The 21,390-nt window shown below is 36.3% G+C and overlaps 2 protein-coding genes across 3 annotated transcripts in view; one reads left to right on the top strand and one right to left on the bottom strand.

Annotated features, from left to right (window-relative positions):
- Positions 1-250: 250 nt before the first annotated feature.
- Positions 251-2,419, bottom strand: LOC124634068 (ashwin-like). Its single transcript, XM_047169477.1, has 3 exons — positions 2,234-2,419; positions 1,818-2,153; positions 251-1,574 (listed from the first exon to the last, which is right to left on the bottom strand). The coding sequence occupies exons 1-3, from the start codon at positions 2,306-2,308 to the stop codon at positions 1,512-1,514; spliced, it is 474 nt and encodes a 157-aa protein (XP_047025433.1). The 5' UTR covers positions 2,309-2,419; the 3' UTR covers positions 251-1,511.
- Positions 2,420-2,815: 396 nt separating this feature from the next.
- The window catches only part of LOC124633627 (blood vessel epicardial substance-like), a 43,725-nt gene continuing 25,150 nt past the window's right edge, over positions 2,816-21,390 (top strand). For both annotated transcript variants that reach the window (XR_006984766.1, XM_047168908.1), the window contains exons 1-2: positions 2,816-3,705; positions 17,635-17,792. Coding sequence is in view for 1 of the 2 variants with exons in the window: in XM_047168908.1 (XP_047024864.1) it covers positions 3,205-3,705; positions 17,635-17,792 (659 nt within the window). In the remaining variant the exon portion in view is untranslated. The remainder of the gene's footprint in view (positions 3,706-17,634; positions 17,793-21,390) is intronic.

Genomic DNA, 21,390 nt, shown 5'->3' with positions numbered 1-21,390 from the left:
ACGCAGCTGCTGACAGTTCTTTTTTCAAAAACGTTTAATAGCTACCATAGACATTGATTGAAATAATGAAACTTGTCTTACAACCTATTCAATAAGCTTTTCTAACGATAAATTACGGGCTCTCACTGCCGCCCGCCAACATTACAGTTCGATTCCCATACGAAAAACGGCAATAATTTCTTCCGATTGTCGACCCTTATATTAAATAAGTACCTAACTATGATGGATAATTCAATGAAAATTCAAAATATATCACAAAACTTCATGTATTTCCGATTTCACTCATAAAAAATAACTTTTACTGCAATATGTACAAGTCAATTGGAATAAAATCTAACATTGCAGGAACTCTAGTTGCCTAGTAGAAACAAGATTGAAGCTTATTTTTACAAAAGTAGAAAATAAATTGGGTAATAGAGCACAATGACTTGGAATCAACTCTTATTTACAAAAATGTAAATAATATCCTTTACATAGCAATATTTATTTTAATTTCATAGTCTAGCATACCTTATAGTAACTGAAGGATATCTTTTTTTCAATGATTATGTATATCTTGTTAGTAACTATGTAACATAGATAAGATTTGTTCCAGAAAGGCTTGAAAGAAAGGATGCTAATATACACTAAAATATTCTGACTACTAACTCTAACAAGCTTCAGAATAAACAATCAACAAGGCTTGAAAGCTTATTTTCCTAAATTAATGTACTTGTAACATATTGAATCCATTGATATATTGATTCTGCTAACACTTTCACTAATATTACTCACTCAACTGCAAACTTAACTTAAACAAATTCTTACTTTTCAATTATTCTATTTTACATTTGAATCCACCATTATTGTTTAGCTGCTCATTTTTTTTACTGGCAAGTCAGTGTATTCACAGAAGAAACTGTACATCATAATATCATACTCATTACAGAATTCATGTTTCAAAGATAAATTGAAATGGTATTAAAAATAATTTTAACTGAACTTGCATTTCATCCATTTTTGAATAATCTATATGTAGAAAATCTATACTTTCCTAACAACATTGAAGAAATTTTGATATTTACAATTAATTATTTCACAGCATTCCTTGTAGAGTTCTAGTTTTTTTTTTTTTAATAGAAACATTATTATTTGTTGTTATACATTTTTGTATCTCGGCAGTTATCTACCGGGTTTTGTAGGTTAGCACGGGCCGAAGCCAAGTGCTAGCCTATGTGTCTTGATTGCGGGTTGTATGTGTGTTTAATGTGGTATGATTGTGTGTGTGTTGGCTGTGCGATTGAATGTGTGCTGTGTGTGATGCTGTTGTACGTGTATTATTTTTTTTAAAAGAAACTGGTTGGCCTTGATTGATAAATTGAAAATAGAATTCAAGCCATTGCCAGTATTCTATTCTTGAATTTGGCTAATGTTGGCAATACAACATGTAAGACCTAACATTTATGCTTATTGGTGAAGCAATTACTTCCATTTAAACGCATAAATTATTATATTTTATGATTTCCACTACTTCACGGCCATGTTATGGGTTTTCTTTCCTTTTTTTGTGGAGGGCAGTCATTTGTTACAGTCACCTGAAATGAGCAAAAAAGAGTATTTTAATACCAGTCACTAGTGGCTAGAAACGCTTGTTTTTGCTGTGGTATTATGGTTGTACTGTTTGATTGATTGATTTAGTTGGGAGTTTGGAAGAATTTAATAGAGTATACAGAGGCTACCTACATAGTTGCATGGTAACAAACAGTCACAGTCTATATACACATTTTTTATGATCACAAATTTATCATTTGCATATTTAAGTATGTGTATGTACTTACAGAATCAACACTCATTTTTCTTTTGTTCACACTGTAACAGTCTTTATTTGATATTGGTGTGATTGTTGTCTCAATTTTGAACCTCTTTGTGAAACTAGACATACATTCTGGAGGCGGCTTCAACCTATCACGGTTTAGATTATTTTGTTTGACTTCCTGATTAATTTTATTAAGTTTTTTTGTCGGTTCCGGGCTAAGCGGGCGATTTTTGTTGAGCAATTTGCCTCTGCCTGAATCCCTGTATTTTCTTTGCCCGTACGGCACGCAGTAATGGTGAAATATGTCCAATAACTCATCTCTTCGCATGTGCCTTAGGTTTGAAACTCTTAAATGCCTCTGAAAGGGATTGTTTGTTATAAATAAACACTTTATTTTTGTTTTGTTTGTGTAGAATGTAACTGAAGACAGTAACTTACCTCTTGTATAATGCATATCAACTGCTCATTAGTCAGGAGTTCTGGATGAAGCAACATATCAAACGGCACCGACATCGTAGTAACAAAACATTACATAAATAAAGTAAACGATAAATATAAATATTTTCAGTATTTCATGCCGCCTTTCTGTGACATTACATCTGTTCCCGGTTGACAGCTGTTTTTGACAGCTTTGCGTTTACGAATACTAGAATGGACGTATACATGTAAAATAAGATATTCATAATGTTTTAACTATTTTTCAATTATTTATTCAGACAGAAATGAACATTCAGTACACTTATTAATTTATTGAGAACTACCCATGACTGAGTAAAAGATTTATTGAAACGAGCTTTGTAAAAGCTCTATATGACCTATCCATTCGACGCAGAATTTTGTGTTGATTACTAGTATAATATTTTAATAGACTAATTATATCGTAATTTGTATTATTGCATGAGATAAAGAGGTATGAAAAAATATAATTCATTTTTTAAATATCGAATTAATTGCGTTTTCTTGTTAGTTTGAGTGTAGGCGATGTTATGTTGAATTCCAGCCCTAATCTCCACATTCAGTTTGTCTCTGGTTTCTGTCAATAATACACAGTGAGTGCTGCTTGTCATTTGTGTGCTTCGTTCGATTGTTTGCTTTACTGTTTCCTAACGTTTTATTTTGGACTCTTGAAGGAATTAAATTCAAAATAAGCTATTCTTATTTTAGTGACCGACGTATTATTAGTTAACTTTGTCTGTGCATTTGCGTTAATTAGTTTTGCATGTGTGTGCAGCGGTGCGATTATAATAATTTATTTAAAATAAATAAAACGCTTTAATAAATTAATGTTTTTGAATAATATAGACATTAAAACCGGGCTGTAGTGTAACATAACAATACGCAAATGCCAATTGAGGGTAGAGTTTCGATGACAAATTCAGTTGGGGTGTGTTTGAGAGCGCGGTGGGACTATGTTGTTTCTCAGTGCCTTAGCGATCGGTATGATAAGTGGGCTGCAGAATGTCACGACGGAGGTGCCGGCGCCGAGCAGTGACGGCAGCGCGGTCTCGAGCCCGGAGCGGGCGGTGAGCGACATGGGTCTGGTGGAGCCCACTCGGTTGCCGGGGCAGGCGACGGACCTGGTGAATGTGAGTGTGCACGAGCGGCCCTCGATGTGGGACATGTACCTGAACCACTGCCCGCGCTGGCGACCGGTGAACCACGTGTTCTTCCAAGTGGCCAATGTGTTTTTCCTGCTGTCGTTCCTGGCGCCGCACACGCCGAGCGGGCTGGTCTGGCTGCGGGTGGCCCTGATGCTGGGGTGCGCCTTCTCCGGCATGTGGGCGTGGAGCATCGAGTGCTACCTCGACGCTGTGCTGTGGAACAGTGCATTTATTGTGATAAACTTCATTTACTTCTCCATACAATTTTATTTGCTGCGCCCCATCAAGTTCCACAAGGATATTGAGGAGGTAAATATTTTTTAATTTTATTTACGTTATAAGATATTGTACTTTATATGGGACCTTATTTTCCACATCATACTGCAGCCCTTTTACTCAAAGTAATACCAAGAAATAATTTTCCTACAATTTATTTCTAATAATGTGCACTTAAAATATGATAACTGTATCTGCTACAAAAAAATCAAAACTCTTTTAACAAATTATCCTTTTACCTTGAAACAAAATAAAACTGTAATGCTATATTGTTTTTTCCAAAGAAATTCCAAACATAACAATGATAAAAACATATACAAACAAGTTATTACTCATAAGTTCATCTTTAATTAAGACATGATCAATGACTGCAAACATGATGCATCAGAGGTCCTGCTCCAAGGACTAGGGGTCACCTGATAAGAGTAATATTGAAGAAACATACACACAAGACAATAAAACTTTAAATAACTACATAATGTTGTTATAACATTACTGCTGTGTTAAAGTATGAATTTTGATTATTATGGCGGGTTTCAATGGCTTCAAAACTCCGCCCCTAAGACGACCCACTGACCGATTGCTTGCCCTAGCCATACAAAGGTGTAAAAAAAAGTTTTTATTATGTAAACAATGTTTGCTAATTGCCATTCTCTATATTCTGTTATTTGCTTATTAGAGCTATCTCTAATACAAAAATAAAATCTAAATAAAATATATTCTAATAAAATTACATAATTTTACCACTAGCCCCATAGTAGTAATATCAAATTCCTATCTTTAGTAAGCAAATCCACAGATTGATAGATAATTGGAAAAAGCCACTAACTAATAGCTGCTGCTGGCTATCCAAGTTAAAATGCATAAAATTGCTGATAACTGATAGAGGTGAATTTGGTTACCTGTATGGGATACCAACAAAAAATTGAGGGTGAACAAAAAAGTTGGTTTAATTGGAGTGACCATGAAAATAATTTTCTACCTGGGACATTCCCTTTTCTATTTTTTATAAATTTTTCTAACTTTTTTCAATTTTTGCCTGTTGTAAAATTACATCATTTTTCATAAATCTCTCCTATGATATAATTGAAATAATCATGATGATGAAAATTTTATTTAAAACATAATGCCTTGTTAAACAAGAGATAACTTCATTGTTCTTGTTTGTTATGTCAATGATATGGAGTGTTTGTTTTATGAAAATTTTATGTAACAGCAGTAATACATAGCATGAAAAAATTCATGATTTACCCACATTGTATGGTTTTCTAGTAAAGTTTATATCTATAAAAAACTTATTTAACAGAAGTAGTAATAAAAAATACCTATACTTAATTAAGATTTTGGCCTAATCACCCTACAGCATAAAAAGTTGATCATCATCATCATCATCATCAGCCTAAAGCAGTCCACTGCTGGACATAGGCCTCTCCAAGTGCACGCCACTGAGATCGATTTTCGGCTGAAAAAGTTGATACACAAACAAAATTAAGACACTCAAACCATTCATTCATTCAAACAGTTTTTGCTTATTACTGTGAAGGATCTATCACAGTTCTTTTGAGGTTTGTTTACAGAAAATCTCGCAAAGTGAAGGGCGAAAAACGAAACAAACAACCCAGTCATATTTCTAAAAATATCTCCTTTATCTGTTCTGTGAAAATAAGTTTTTTTTTACCACAAACATAATAATGTCTGTTGTAATTAATGTCAGAGTTGTCAGCGTATGCTCTATTTTAAATGCAAATTACATCAGCTGTCATTGGAGAGCACTTCACACAATTTGCAGAACACGAAATATCAGTTGATTGTAGGTAAAGTAGGTAGGCGATACACGACCAATCGATATGGAGTAATATGGCCGTAATTATCGAGTCTGGTCGCATTTACTCAGTAACTCAGTTATTTAGAATTAATTTGACCTAAAAAATAAGTACCTAAATATTTTTTTTATTTACTAAAAATCTATGTATCTCCATTTGTGGGATAATCAGCAGTATTTTGACTGGTGCTATCTCTGGCGTGACCTTAAGATATAATCATTTTCCTACTTTTCATAATAATCCTTAGTGATTAAAATGAGTCATGTTATATCATACTGCCGGGTTTAAGTTATCGTCTTTACAACCTAAAACTGCGATAAAATTAATGCGGCGCCTTACCTATTAATCGTAAAAGTATGCGTTAATATTATAGGTTTTGATTTTATCACAGATTAAACACGTGCAGATTGAGGTAATATGACACCCGTGTTTTATCGCTTGATTTTAGTAGGTATTCATAATTCTGGCTTTTATTATACTTCGATATTCAAATCAGCCGTTTCTAATTATGCCGCCATTAATAATGACGGTACACGTTTCAATAAAACGACTGTATTTTAAGCTATCGTAGAATAATAAACTTCTCTATAAAGCGTGAATCATTTCCAAAGCCAATGGCTTTATTATAGAACACGCTTTTGCCTACCAACGTATTAGATTAACATAAGAATCCTGAAAAAACTATGGACATGGTCACCCTTATCCGATTCCAAAGGGTTAAAAATACATTTCGCTCGTTCGGTGATTATTCGTAATACATATTTAAATCCGCGTATGACTGTTGACTACATTGACTCGGTATCCTATCCGTCCGACGGTACTAGTAAATAATTGCGCCACGTAAACGAGACACTCAAAACTCCTGAATAATTAATCGAAGCCACTCCAATCGTTCGATGATTTTGCCGACGCCTACGAGGGCCGCAGCCCATTGAACAGGTTAAGTAGCTGTTGTCTTTGTACAATAAACGCTGACGCTCCTCCACTCAAGTACAAGGGTGTCACATTGAACCAAGGAGCTCCTGCATTACAGAATAACGCCCCCACACTACACCGTCCCCGCAAAATAAATCGGTTAACACGCTCGGTATCGCGCCACAAATCGATTCCATACTAAAAGCCTCATTAATTTAATAATCGTTTATCTTATAAATTGCCTGTTAAATGCTGACTAGAAAGCCATTAACAAGCTAAGCCCTATTCATACAAAACTATCGGCGTGCTGATCAAATCGAATAGTTAATTCAAATATAAATAATGCAAACCATTTTCGAACTATGTCTGAATCTTTGCTGGCATTCTCGCTATCTGGAGCTGCCGATGCGATAATGAAATAATCATTTCCAATATTAAATCAAAGTCTCTGCCTGATGAACGGTGGAGATTTGAATTTAAAATGTCAGCTTACCGCATTTCGACGGGGGATTAATGGTTAGAGCGCCAGCAGTCCTTTCAGTGTATACCCAGAGGTCAGTGGGGCAAGACGGTGTGAATGCCCTTTCAGCTAGTGACGTCATCCATCGCCTCACTCACCACCCATCGAGGGTTAAACGTACTTAAAGTTTCACATTTGTGATGGAGCACACAACTTTGCAGTTCTTGGCCGTGATATCGCAGAGATATCCGATGTCCTCTTTATAAACTTGTTCGAATATTGTTCGAGAAATCTCGGGATGTTCAACAAACCGAAGTACCCGAGATAATAAAAATACTTACGTATGTTCTTCTTTAGAAAATAAAGATTGTAGGCTATGGCTTACGCTATTAGTTCATGGCTGGTTCGTGCGCTGCTTGGATTTTTGGCAACTTCGCCGCTTTTACGTAATAGCTTGCAAGCGAACCTGTGCTTTCTGCAAAAAATAGAATCTGGTGTATTTTGAATTATTAATGGGTAGGTTTGATACTCCACTGTTTGTGGAGAGCAACGACACGTGTATGTGTCGGTTATCCGCAGTATGGATCTAGCTACACGCTGCGGGAAAGCGGCTGATACAGATACGACATGCATCGCCGTGACGCGACACAAATTCGAAATTATCGCCACATCTCATACATATTCTATAACCAGTAAATTAATAATATAAGCCCGTGTCCTCGAAGTTTCAGATAACTTTTGACTTATCAAATGTAGTTTCAAAGTCGGGTCAACCCTAAAACTCAAAATCCAACAAATAACTATTTAAACGTAGGAGTCTCATAGTTCGTAAGCCACCTACTTTCCCTGCTTGCGTAATACTGTTGCGTTATTGTGTCCGAGTAAACAATTGGACGAACATGTTTAATTACCTCTTCACCTTAGTTACGTGTTTACAGAATTATTAAAAATTCAGAGCAAGAGATGACAGGCAAACAATCATTATAATCCGCCTACTGTCAGTGTTCGCTTTATCGTCGGAAGAGATGTCGCCGTCGCTTTAATATCAAAGTGAGATCAAAAGTTTGAGCCTGATGGAGTGCTCAAAGCCTGCACTTAAGTTTACCCCGATATTTCGGCTTTATCGCACGACAGGAGATTTGAGGCTCGCGAAAAACTAAGGCGATTGGATCGAGCTCTAAAAAGCTGGCAGTACAAAGTGGGCAAAAATTAAAAAAAAAAGCTCAAAATTTGTTGCTAATTTGTTGCTAATTAGTTGCCAAATAATCGATTTTTTTGCTTTTGCCGATTTCGAGAAATCGTCAACAATGCTAGCTTCACCATAAGCTGGCATGGATTATAAGATAAAAGTAAAGGTAAAATAAACAAAATCACTACAAATTTGTTGCTAATTTGTTGCTGTATAACCAAAATAAATTTGAGGTGCAAAAATATTTTTTTTTTCAAATAGAAAATTTTTATTTGCTTTGCGCGCTTGAATGTCAATTGTTTCATGAAAAAAATATGAAATAAATTTGTTGCTCGTCACAGAACTGTTCCCTGTCACTTAGAGAACCAGCAACTAAATAGACACCCGACGATCGGGTGTCTTGAACTTCGGTGACTAACAAACCGGCCATGCTAGCTTGAATGTCGATTTTTCCGGTGAAAAACGTTGAAATGAATTTGTTGCTCGTCACAGAGGTGATTAATGTCTCTCAGAGAACCAGCAACTAAATAGACACCCGACGATCGGGTGTCTTGAACTTCGGTGACTAACAAACCGGCCATGCTGGCTTGAATGTCGATTTTTCCGGTGAAAAAAATGAATTTGTTGCTCGTCACAGAGGTGATTAATGTCTCTCAGAGAAACGGCAAACAAAAATTGGCAATTGTTTTTTAATTTATATAAATTTACCAGTCTAATCCATAGCTAGGAATTGAGAGTTATCATACTGACTAAGATTTTGAACATAGGCAACTAATGTATGTAATAATTTTTCCCTAGCAGAAACAAACATTCAAGGAAACATAGCCTGTTTGATAATCATCAGCTTAAAGGAGACTTGGTGATTGGATGTTTATTTAGTTGCTGGTTCTCCGATCGATGCCTAACAGTTCTACGGAGAGCAACAAATTTCCACGTTTTTCACCGGAAAAATCGACATTCAAGCCAGCATGGCCGGTTTGTTAGTCACCGAAGTTCAAGACACCCGATCGTCGGGTGTCTATTTAGTTGCTGGTTCTCTGAGAGACATTAATCACCTCTGTGACGAGCAACAAATTCATTTCCACGTTTTTCACCGGAAAAATCGACATTCAAGCCAGCATGGCCGGTTTGTTAGTCACCGAAGTTCAAGACACCCGATCGTCGGGTGTCTATTTAGTTGCTGGTTCTCTGAGAGACATTAATCACCTCTGTGACGAGCAACAAATTCATTTCAACGTTTTTCACCGGAAAAATCGACATTCAAGCCAGCATGGCCGGTTTGTTAGTCACCGAAGTTCAGGACACCCGATCGTCGGGTGTCTATTTAATTGCTGGTTCTCTGAGAGACATTAATCACCTCTGTGACGAGCAACAAATTCATTTCCACGTTTTTCACCGGAAAAATCGACATTCAAGCCAGCATGGCCGGTTTGTTAGTCACCGAAGTTCAAGACACCCGATCGTCGGGTGTCTATTTAGTTGCTGGTTCTCTAAGTGACAAGGAACAGTTCTGTGACGAGCAACAAATTTATTTCATATTTTTTTCATGAAACAATTGACATTCAAGCGCGCAAAGCAAATAAAAATTTCCTATTTGAAAAAAAATATATATTTTTGCACCTCAAATTTATTTTGGTTATACAGCAACAAATTAGCAACAAATTTGTAGTGATTTTGTTTATTTTACCTTTACTTTTATCTTATAATCCATGCCAGCTTATGGTGAAGCTAGCATTGTTGACGATTTCTCGAAATCGGCAAAAGCAAAAAAATCGATTATTTGGCAACTTATTAGCAACAAATTAGCAACAAATTTTGAGCTTTTTTTTTTAATTTTTGCCCACTTTGTACTGCCAGCTTTTTAGAGCTATTGGATCGTTCAAAGGTCGTTATCCTCATAACGCTTTCTTAATGACTCCGAGCAAAAATTTACGAGGAATTTCCATAATGAGGTTGTAGTACAATCACGCGACCGCAGCCGAGGTGTTTGGTAACGAATCTATTGATTTTATGCAAAGGTATGTTGCACCCTAATAGCGATGCCAATATTGCCTGCCCGCAGATGTGCTATGTATGTACGCCTCTGATTAGTTTATTGCTTCTGTCGTCGGTGCTACGGCATGTAGTACAAGCTATTACTGGGAACCTGCAGGAATCTTCCAATATATGATTCCTTTGTTGGAATTTCTATGAGATTGAGCTTTCAGTTTTGGGTTCCAGCAGTACCAAAACATTAGTTTTTCGACGAGAAGGACCAAACCCCACGAAGGGCCAATTAGAGAACAGTGAATTCGTAGCAATGCCGCTATTAATATACATACAGTTTTAATTGAAACCATTACTTTTGATTGACTTTGCTCAAGTTTCGCCAGAGTAAATATTATTTTGGGTTGTTTCTCGATTATCTTGTTGTCTTTAGAAATTGTATTTCAGATTTTCACTACATATAATTTGCTTACTGTTTTCATCCTCCCCTACGGAAACATATGTGAAGAGTTTTCAAACATATTCTGTAAATTAAATAGATCACAGTTAGGTTTTTCTTCAGCAGATTTTCTTACAATGAAATGTCTCACTGTATAAAGTTGCAACCACAGCGAATTCGCTGTCAAACAACGAAATTATTCAGCAGAGAGTCGCATTGGGAACACTGCAAAATTGGATATGCTGCTGAGAAAGTACACATTCATATATTCACCAGTTCTGTTTGTAGTTTTCAACGTCTTTTGAATAACGATAACAATGTTTGTGAAATATCACCAACACACATACTAGCTTTAAAGTAGTATGGTTGGTTGGCGCCAATATTGGTGCGTCATTTTTTGCTAGGAACCTTTACCTGCCCATGTTAATGGCCAACCTGTTACCACGACTTACCTAATCTCTCAAAGTCAAGTGCAGATGCGGTCCTGCCTCATGTCATAAAAAAGGTTTTCTACCTGAGCATTGAATAGTTAGAATAACGTGGTTAGTTTTCAATACACAGGTACTTAATTGTAACTGTTTCAAATACTGTTAGTATCTATGCTATCGTGAACTCTTATACAGTCACAGGGAAGTAAATAATTGCGTCTGAATTCAATAGAAAACGGCACATTGTCAGTTCACGGCTTTCTCAGTTGTCAATGGTTATTGTTCTTGAGCCCTCAATGCCAACCTTTTTGTCAATTCTAATTACTTAACAATGGTGTGGGGTTGCCAATCTTTTTACTTTAATCTGAATTGTACGAGAATTTCGTGCTAACGATATTGCTCTTCCGCGAGTAGTATTTAGCAGAAACTTTCGTAAGTTCTGAATGAATTTTACCTAACTTTGAACGGCTGTTTCGTTGTTGGCTGTGCCTATTGCTTACCTAATTCCTTGATTTGATAAAACGAAATATTTGTAGGATTTGTTACAATTGATTACTGTTACGGGTCCAGCTGTTTCTGAGATTAGATAAGATTAGGGGTATTAAATTCAATTTGAATTATTTGCGTGAGTTTCACTATAAAGTTTGTGGTTCAACTTTAGAACTGCAATCTAGAATTACAATCGCTTACATGTGCAATGCCAACAGTCTGGTCTAATCTGTTAAATTCTCTACTGATGTCACATACATTGTTATCATGGGAATCATTTGTCTGATTGTAATGAGCTTCATTACTAAAAACTTGTCTGAACATAATGAGATACTTATGTAATCTCATTATCAAAAGATCTTCATAATTTTTTTTGTGTATGTTTACTTAGTAATTTAATTAGAAACGCATAGGAAGTTTTTAAATATTCAGCATTTGCTACATATCGTGCCTTAGCGCCTAACAAGTCATACCATATGTAGGTACATGCTTGGACGAATACGAATGAATGTGACATTTTTAAAATTGAAAACGTAACTCAAAGCAAATGAGATCTAGAACCAAGGAATATAGACATACTACATAAGTACTTTATGGTTAGAAGCGTTAATTTTGCCTTTCCATACATTTCATAATATCATGGGACTGGATTCCTTTATGATTTTATTATAGCCTGTGGTTTTCTCGCGTCCACTACTCACATCATCCAGATAAAAAGTAACCTCTATATCTCCAGATTATTTATTTATGCTACAAATCATATTTTAAAATACTCAAAAAACTTTGTGAATCTTTGAAAGTCTGTGCAACTAAACAAGGCATTATGTAGAGTTGTCTAGAGCACAACACAGCTTCCGCTTGCACATAAACTTGTATCTTAATTCTCAGCTAAGGGCAAAACTTAACAGTCATGTACTCAAGCCAAGTTTAGTTCTGTAACTTGAGATTTGACGTTGAGATACTAGAGAACTTTGGTATGTTGTGTAATTATTGTTAGTGTACTATACGTTATAACCTTACTGTTACCATAAATCTTGTCAACGGTATGTTCAGGCACTGCATGAGTTTTCATTCTATAAAAAAATGGGGGCTGCCCTTTTATTCTATCCTAATCCAGAATAAATAAAGAAGGTCCCTTGATTTGACTCGTTGTCCAACTTTTTGCCTTCGGAGAACCATAACGATTATCAGAAGTCAGTAAATGACAACTGAGGCTGACAGAAGAACCCATTTGCTCAATCTTGCTAAAACACCCGTGATGGGACGTTACTTCAACAAGCGCAGCTAAATCTTGATTGATTGACTGCTATTTAGTCACGAGCTCCTCAACTAAACTCAAGCAAATGTTCTACAATAACAGGTTTCTTATCAAATATTATTTTGTGTTAATGACAAGACCTGTCACCATGTTCGAAGTCATTAGACTGGCCTTATTAGCTTTAGTAATATACAATGTTACTGCGTATACGCATTCAGGTGCAGCTACTTGATAATTCGGTTGCACGCAGTCATTTGAATGACATTTGAATATAAGGTGCTTGTCTGTTACATCAGTTTGATGTTCTTTATGCTTTCAACGTAACCAGATGTGACACAGTTTAGTGGTAATCAATACATTTATTCTGAGTTTATTTTAGTTACGGTTACCTTTATTTGTTTAGCCGTAATTTTATTTGTTATCCAAGTGAAAGAAGAAATGTAATCTGCTATTGAATCTTTTGTAGAGGTTTGTAATTTCTCCGTTGCTTAGTTACGCGTTTCATCTTAGTTTCCTGTTCGGACGTCTTGTTTTGTTCCGAAAATAAGTGGGTACTGAATGTACTTCTGGTATTCTTAGAAGCGTATACTTAATGTATCAAATAATTAGAATGTTTTAACCGAATCCTCAAACAAATAATTTTATGGGTCAAAGGGCACGAATCAAAATGCTGATGAAGCGATATCTCGATTAGAATTCCGAGTAAGAAGGTACCTCGTACTAAGTGCCTTTCCCAGAAAACCACTCTATCCAACCCTAATCAGATATTGACAATCTAGACCCAATTTAGCAACGGCACCTTTTCTCTAGATATCGAACAAAGCTTTTCGCTATCAGAGTTGGTGACACATTCATAAGTACATGAAATTGCTTTAGATTCACCTTCAAGCTCGTAACCAGACTAAAGGAATCAATATTTAGTATTGTTGTTGACACAAATTACAGCAAAAACTTTACTGGACTGATGTTTCTGACAAGGAAAAAAATTACAGCTCTGAAGACGTGCCAATTTGTAAATGGGATGGTAAATATCGGACATAACGTAACTTCTAAAGTTGGATAGAATCATCCCGAACCTTTGAGTCGCGAACTAAGCGAATAAGTCAGTGGTCTCAAGGGTCTAGTAACTAACGCACAACATAACGTAAGGACTTCGAAAGAGCATTTAGAAAATTTATCTCCTTGTCTACTTATCCCAAATGTGAGTCAGACCTTTTTAGGGCTCCGTACCAGGGTAAAACGGGACCCTATTGTTTTCGCTCCTATGTCCGTCCATCCGTCCGTCTGTCACCGGGCTGTGTCTCATGAACCGTGATAGTCAGAGAGTTGAAATTTTCACAGATGATGTATTTCTGTTGCCGCTATACGAACAAATTCTGAAAACTAGAATAAAATAAATATTTTCGGGAGCTCCTATACAACAATCGTGATTTTCTTAAAAATGGTAAGGAACCCTTCGTGTGCGATTCCGACTCGCACTTGGCCAGTTTTTTGGAGATAGACGACGAACCTGGTCCATGTTTTCTTAGGACATAATGAAGTTATATTTATATACAATTAATAAAATGTTTGCACCATGATACATTGCTCTAAGAAAGGGTTTAAATGTTACGGAATGAGTAACAAAGGCATATTTTATTGATAAATATTCTCGTAATGAGGTTTCACGGAATTATTCGTCATACATAACAGCGTAGTTTAAACAATAATCATAATATGAACTTCTCTAAAAGGTAACTGGTTCGTAACCTTATATAGTACCTAAGTCTAACACTAGTGTAGACATGTAATAAATACAACGCCTATCCTATAACTATTATGGAATAACTTCCATCGAGAGAATCATTTGACCACTAACAGTTTAAGGGCAGTTTTACATTAGTAGGTAGGTTCCTATTTACGTTGACTTTAGGTCAACATATCAAATAAGTCAGCTTTGCCATAAAATATAGAAAGTAGAAACGGATTACAACGTACGCTGTAGTAATACTCCTGTTTGTCCCGTATGTTTGCGTCCTCCGCTCGCTTCCCTACTATGTTTACATTTAATTTGTATTCCGATACCGTATCCTACATCGATTAGATGTCACGTTGCATATTAACAACGACTGTAACAGCCTATCAGTGTTCCATTAAAGGACTTTTCCTGTTTTGGTTATCAGAGCAATCCGAAATTGGCGCGCGTGACCACCAATGACCCGACCTAGCTATAATGATTCCAAACATTTCTAATGGAGCTGAAATATTCACCTGAATAATTCGAGTTCATTAGTCGATACAAACATTAGTTATTTGCAGTCCCAAAATTAAATACACGCATGGATAGAGTTACCTGCGGCTAATGATTAAAACATGGATACTCTAATTATGATTGTAATGGTAGTTTAACCTTTGCAATTTAATGATAATAAAACTTGAACTATGCTCTCACGGTTACCTCTTATCTGTAACAACCCACATTAATCATATGCTATCTTGATGTAAAATCTCTGAAACAAATCATATTATCGAACACAAATTAACCGCGAAGTAGAAGATGTAATAGGTTATGCAATTTTTATGACGGTCGTTACTAAGTAAATATGGAAAATTATGAAAGCTAAATTATATTTGTACTGTACATAATGACACGCTATACAAAGATATTGAGTCATATTTGACATGGCAGTTGATAACTGGGGCAAACAACCAAATTACAGTCCTCTCCTACCAATTACATTCTTACAATCACAGTCTCTTCACAAGACTTCGTAAGTATTTTAAGTAAGGTTGGTATCTACTTTGGTAGGCGTCGACGAAAATTTCCGAGAAGTGAATTAATAAACAAGCTCCTCTTAGAATACTATTTATAGAGCTGCGATCCAACACGCCTACCAACAAGATTCAAATGTTCATTGTCCCATGGCCATGTGTGCACTAAAACATCTGTCGTGCTAATTAATCAATTTGAAATAATGTGCTTAGTAATCCAATATTGACTTGACTCCTTTTTTGGAATGAGGTATTTAATCCCAAGAATCCGAACAACGCTTCTGAGTGCCACATAAAGGCAACTTGGCGAGTTGAATTAGTGTTTGCTCAAAATGAGAATGACTCACGTTTTAAAACTGAGTTGGACTTGGTTCCAAGTTCAGTGATCCTGGATTAAGCTGCTTCAGAAATAGCTACGATATCATACAGTAAGGAAGACTTGAAGTAATGAGAGGAGTGCTCATTAATGTCGCCTTTTGTCGTATGCCCTAAATCCATAAGACCTCTTTCTGTTACCAACGTTTTAATCAGCCTAATCCAGCAAAAGCGCAGCTGCACTTCCGCCCACGTTTAGAAGCAAAACAATAGAACCTTTTTAGTGAATGGCGAAATTCCGTGCGCCATATTGTTCGGTGCTATTGTGTCAGCACAGAGCCCGTGTAGAAAAATATTCATCTCGCCCGCCTGGCTCGTGTTTACTCCGCCTTCAGTAAATATTGACCTGTGACACATGAAACTTTATTTAAAAAGCAATAAGTATGCGTAGTACACTCCAAATGAGGGTTTTGATTGTTTACTTCTGTAGATTTGGGCATTGCAATATTTTTCGTGTTTTTCGCTTCTGCTTATTACTTTTTATGACTCACTAAGTTTCGATCAGTCCGCTTACTATTTGGAAGGAAGATTTTGCAAATCACAAAGGTGTTAAATGATATCTGTTTAGCATTTGATTTTCGATCTGGATTTTTTCCATAATATGTATAGCAAGGTGAGGTTTGTAGTATGCTGTGGATGATTAAGTTGCAGCTGATTTAACAAGATATGTGACACCACAATGGGGTTTTCTTCGGTGTCAAGTTTTCCCCTTCGCATGTAACTCAAACTTTTTTATTACACATCGCAACTGCCTTTGGCCGACTTACATAATGACTTAAGTAAGTAAATATTTGTCAAGTTGAGTGCCGAGATTGTTAAAGTTAAACACGTTAATAAATAAATGGTTGACAAGTCAAGGTAGCCGTTTGTTTAATGTGATAAATGGATTGCATTCAATGTCGAGGGTTTGCGTGAAAACTATTATGAATGGAAATCTATGAATAACACTGTTTTCAGGTTGGCAGGCAAACTAAAGCCTATAGATTACCACCCGGCAGTTAAATTTTATACAGACAGATAGGCGAAAAAAAAATCTAGAATCCCAACCTCCTCAGTCGCATACAAACCACTCGATCAATAAGCAATTTATCATTATTCCATATCAAGTTTTTTTGTATGAAGGATTTAGCGTAATTTTGTACATATCCCTACCAGTTTCCACAGCTGCGATTGTTCAGCTCATTTATGCGTTTTCAGTTTTTTTTTTAAACGGCATACCTATATCTAAAAATATTTGGGTAAAAGAGACTAATCTTACGATACATACCCTGCTTGTTCTAATCCATTTGGCTGTTTCGAGATATGTGGCAATGTGATCATATTTGGTGCGAAAAACATAGCCCTTAACAGTCGGGTAATAAAAATAAATGAAATATATAACAAAATCAAGGCCTATCTCCCGCGGGCTGTCAGTCAGGTGTCGGAAGTAGGCCGCTGTGGGTACGCGATGAGCTGGTGACTTGTCATTGTAATTGTAATTTCATATCATTGTAATTCTCTGCGGTTTTTGTTTTAATTTTACCTGTATTAAATTCTTTGGTCTTTGGCGTTTTTGTGGAACTTTATTATGTTGACCTACTGCCCAATATGTAGTAGCTACTGTACTTAATAAACTAACGTTTCAGTTTCGGCTTTGATTTTTGCGGCATATTTCACCTTTCTACAGAAGTCGCCAATTGAAAGTCAAGAAAGGTTTTATATTAAGGGTCAATCTTCACAAACGCGCGATGACCCTTAGAACGTGTGCAGAATAAAAAATATGATACTTTTCATCCTTCACTACGAAGTACTTAGATCTAGTTCCCCAACTTTGCTCATAAAGCTTTAATATTTTCTCTATTGTTCCCAGGTTTACGTGGCGTTGTTCAAGCCTCTCCGTGTGTCGAGAAGGCAGTTCCGTCGCGTTCTCATGTGTATGCGCAACGTTAGGCACTTGAAGTGCCACGAACTGTATGCGCACGAGAAGGTCACTAAAGTCGACAGCTTGTCTCTGGTGCTGTCTGGCAAGTGAGTATCTATCTGCGTAGCTTTAATCATCATCATTTTGTATGGTAGCACGCACAAAGTTTCAGCCTTTACATAATAACGTAGGTCTGGTGGTCGCTGGCTGTCGATCTATCAGTTATTAGACATTACCTCTTCCCATAGATCGGTTTTCAGTTTTGCCTACAGCGTATCTCAGATCTTCGCGCCTTCTTGAATTCTTAGAACAACCATGGATGATGATGGTGATGGCTTTGTAAATCATATTTTATATCAGAATTAGGTATTGTCGCCATATTCGAAATTTAAAAATATACTTATAATGTATGAGTAGACAAGAGTTATAATAAGGTCTAGCGATCAGGGCTGCTAGTTATGCGCTCATAGTAAATCCCTAGGGGGTGGTTGTTAAACTATCGGACGCTTGACTACGCAAAACGACTTTCATTACATACAAGTTTTTATGAACAGCAATGTTCTAGGTTTCAGTAAAGTGTGGTCATATGTTTTACAAACTAGTGTATTGTGGCATAACTTTAAATGAAACAAGGAAGTTTTCCGTACAAAACATCAGCAGTTCCACAGAATATCATATTCCTAGCCAACACACAGTCATTAGTCCCTGTCTGCCCAATGTAGGGGACACCTCGATCATTGTCCACCGAAGCCTGCCCATATCGCCAACTTAGTATTAATCACGGTAACTTGGCACAATGCTATTACCGTGACATATTCTATTAATTACTCTAAGATTAACATTGACCCTGTTAAGGATTCTGGAGCTATATCTCGGATAAATTACTGGCTGCCATCACGCAACCGTAAATCGGTTAGTTAATGATCTCTAAAAAAGATAGCTGCAGAAAAAATGGCGAGGGAAAAATTGCAAACAGGAATACTTTTTTAGCTAAGTCGCTTTCAGGAAGCCGATGTCTTATATATATTTTTTGTGTAAACACACGCACGATACAGAAGATACAGGACACCTGAAGGCTCTTTGCTTTCCTCCAAAACCGCACTTTTCTAAAACAAATATAAATAAATTAGACATTTTTCCTCAAATAAAGTGACGACCATTAATTCCACAGCATTCCCGCCTCTGACAGTTCCCAAAAATACGCGGAATCCTTTAGCAAATAATGACTCACGTGTTCTGAGAACGTCTGTAGTCTGTAATTTATAACAGTTGTTTAGATTTTACATGCGATATGAGTGCGACATCAATGTTAAATGTACGAGCTGTGTGAACTTCCAAGTGCATTGTTTTATTAAACAAAGCGTAAATAACTCATTCATTATACGGTAAACAAACTCCTTGGTTGTTCATTACATTCTTTGTCGTTTCGGCAAGTATACAAAATCTCAGGAATGAATCCGACGAGAATGATTACTAAAGCTATGTTGGGAATACTGCATAAAAACCCACGGACAGGGCACAAATAATATACGGCGCCAGTATCAATTCCGCAGACGTAGAAGCTATTCAATTACTCATCGCACGTACCAAGCTTTTCTTGCTATTACTAGGTCTATATTTTATGAAGGAATCGGCAATTCATTACCACCCGCCATTCCATTTTCTTGAACCTCTATTATTACCCCGTTTGCGCTACAATCTCCACTCTTTAGTAAGATATCATCGTTCTCGACTGTGACTAATGCTTTCAGTTCGACCTCACAGAATGCCGCAGCGTCCTCCTCTAACTTTATTTGAACGATATGTCATAATATTATAAATGCGAAGCTCTAAACCTCTAAGCTTTTAAACAGCTGGCGTATTTCCATTTAATGTAACCTAGTTTAGGGCTGCGGGGTTGTTCGGAAGAGTTATCATGGCTCTGGAACGTAAGAGCAATTGAAGTAATATGAAAGGTTATTTGTGAATCATCAAATCAGTTGTTCTGGCTCTGGGTGTAGCGGGAGTGTCAGACTTTTACTGAAATCTGAAATCCCATCGTTATGGAGACCCGTTATGGAGTACCAGGGCCGTGAAGTTTTTGACTAATGCTCAGTCCAAGCAATTTAATTCGTTGGATCATCAATTCATCGATCATCTTTTAAATAAGACAATGATTTTCGAAAAATAAAAGTGAGACTTCACAGACGAAATCACATGCACTTGTAAATAAAATAATAAATAAGCAATGAAATAAATATTCGCGTGGATTATGAGATGCAATTTCGGTCAATGCTAACGAGTTCTTTATTATGTAACAGTAACGGTTCAATGTTAAACAGTTGTTTTGGTACGAGTACGCTCATTGATTCTTTGAAGTTTTTTCGCAATATTTTATCAACATACTCGTACCAAAAATAGTCTATAGGGTCTTCTATTGAATTTCTAGTTTCTTGCCGGTTCTTCTCCATGAGACCAACTCTTTGGAACCGTGCACCTAACTTTGACGTTTCGAAAGAGCTTTCATAGGCCTATTTGAAATAAAAAAATTTGAGTTTTGAGTTTTTGAGAATTATGAAATAAACAACATTGATTCTCCGATTGCCAATTAAAATACTCTTCAGAAAATCATAAGTGCCTGATAGTAGGTATTCCCTTATTGTATTGAATCTGTATGTTTTCTGTATTAATTACCATTATTGCATACTGAGTTGTCTTCTAAGAGGCGAGATACTTGACTTTAATGATAAAACCATTGTTGTAGACATACAATTAGTAATTGAGTCAATTCAGATGGCTCTAATAAGTTTTGAGTAGGTATAGGGGCTTTTTAGTATAGATATTTGTCTTGCGAGAAGTAAAAATAATAATCAAACATGCTTCCATCTGCACTGGTTTCACTAGCATCTCGTGAAAACTGCTCTTCGGACCCAGATGATACAAAAGGGTGTCTAAAAGTAAATGATTTTTCAAATCCTTCCATTATTTCCTGAGACCAGCAAGTTCAATCAAACGAACATAACTAAAGACATTGATAAATGAATGAATGTAACATACAAAAACATCGATTTACCTCTCTCCAAGATTTGTTCACTTCAGTGATTAACACGTGAAGTTAGTTCACTCACAGTCGGTTGGGTTTGGACAATAATGTTCTCTCGCTATTCCTTGCTAGAGAAAGGACGAACAGATCATTGTGTTTGGGCAATGGTATTGATTCTATGTCGACAATAAGACATCTTGTGTTGATAGAAATTCTATCAAAGGTGTTCCATTTAATGTAATTTTACGATAATCTTCCATCAGATAGTTAGTGGTCCTAATGTCTGATCCAGGGAGAAATCAAAAGACATTTAGATTAAAATTGATAGTCCAATTGAAACATACTGCAGTCATTAAAATTATGTAATTTACAAAAGATTTTATATAAACTAATATGCATAATAAAGGCGTCATTTCGCCTGTCATTAGACCAAGACAGTCAACAAACCAATTAGATTTAATTACAACATTAAATAATGTATTTAAATTGACAACTATAGCTAGCGAATCATGAAATCACGTAACTACTATCACTTTTGAACTGCCGGAACACATCAAGGTTTTATGCGATGTCAATGACACTGATAGCGAATTGTTTGAAATTCTCAATTTATTTAATTTAAACCTTCCCCGAATTCAAAACCTTGTATAGTGTCAGAAACCTTAACTTGTTGACTCTATTCT

The sequence above is a fragment of the Helicoverpa zea genome, chromosome 10 (assembly GCF_022581195.2).
Source record: "Helicoverpa zea isolate HzStark_Cry1AcR chromosome 10, ilHelZeax1.1, whole genome shotgun sequence".
NCBI lineage: Eukaryota > Metazoa > Arthropoda > Insecta > Lepidoptera > Noctuidae > Helicoverpa > Helicoverpa zea.
Note: the sequence above shows the minus strand (reverse complement) of the source record. Positions and strands in the feature narration are given on the sequence as shown.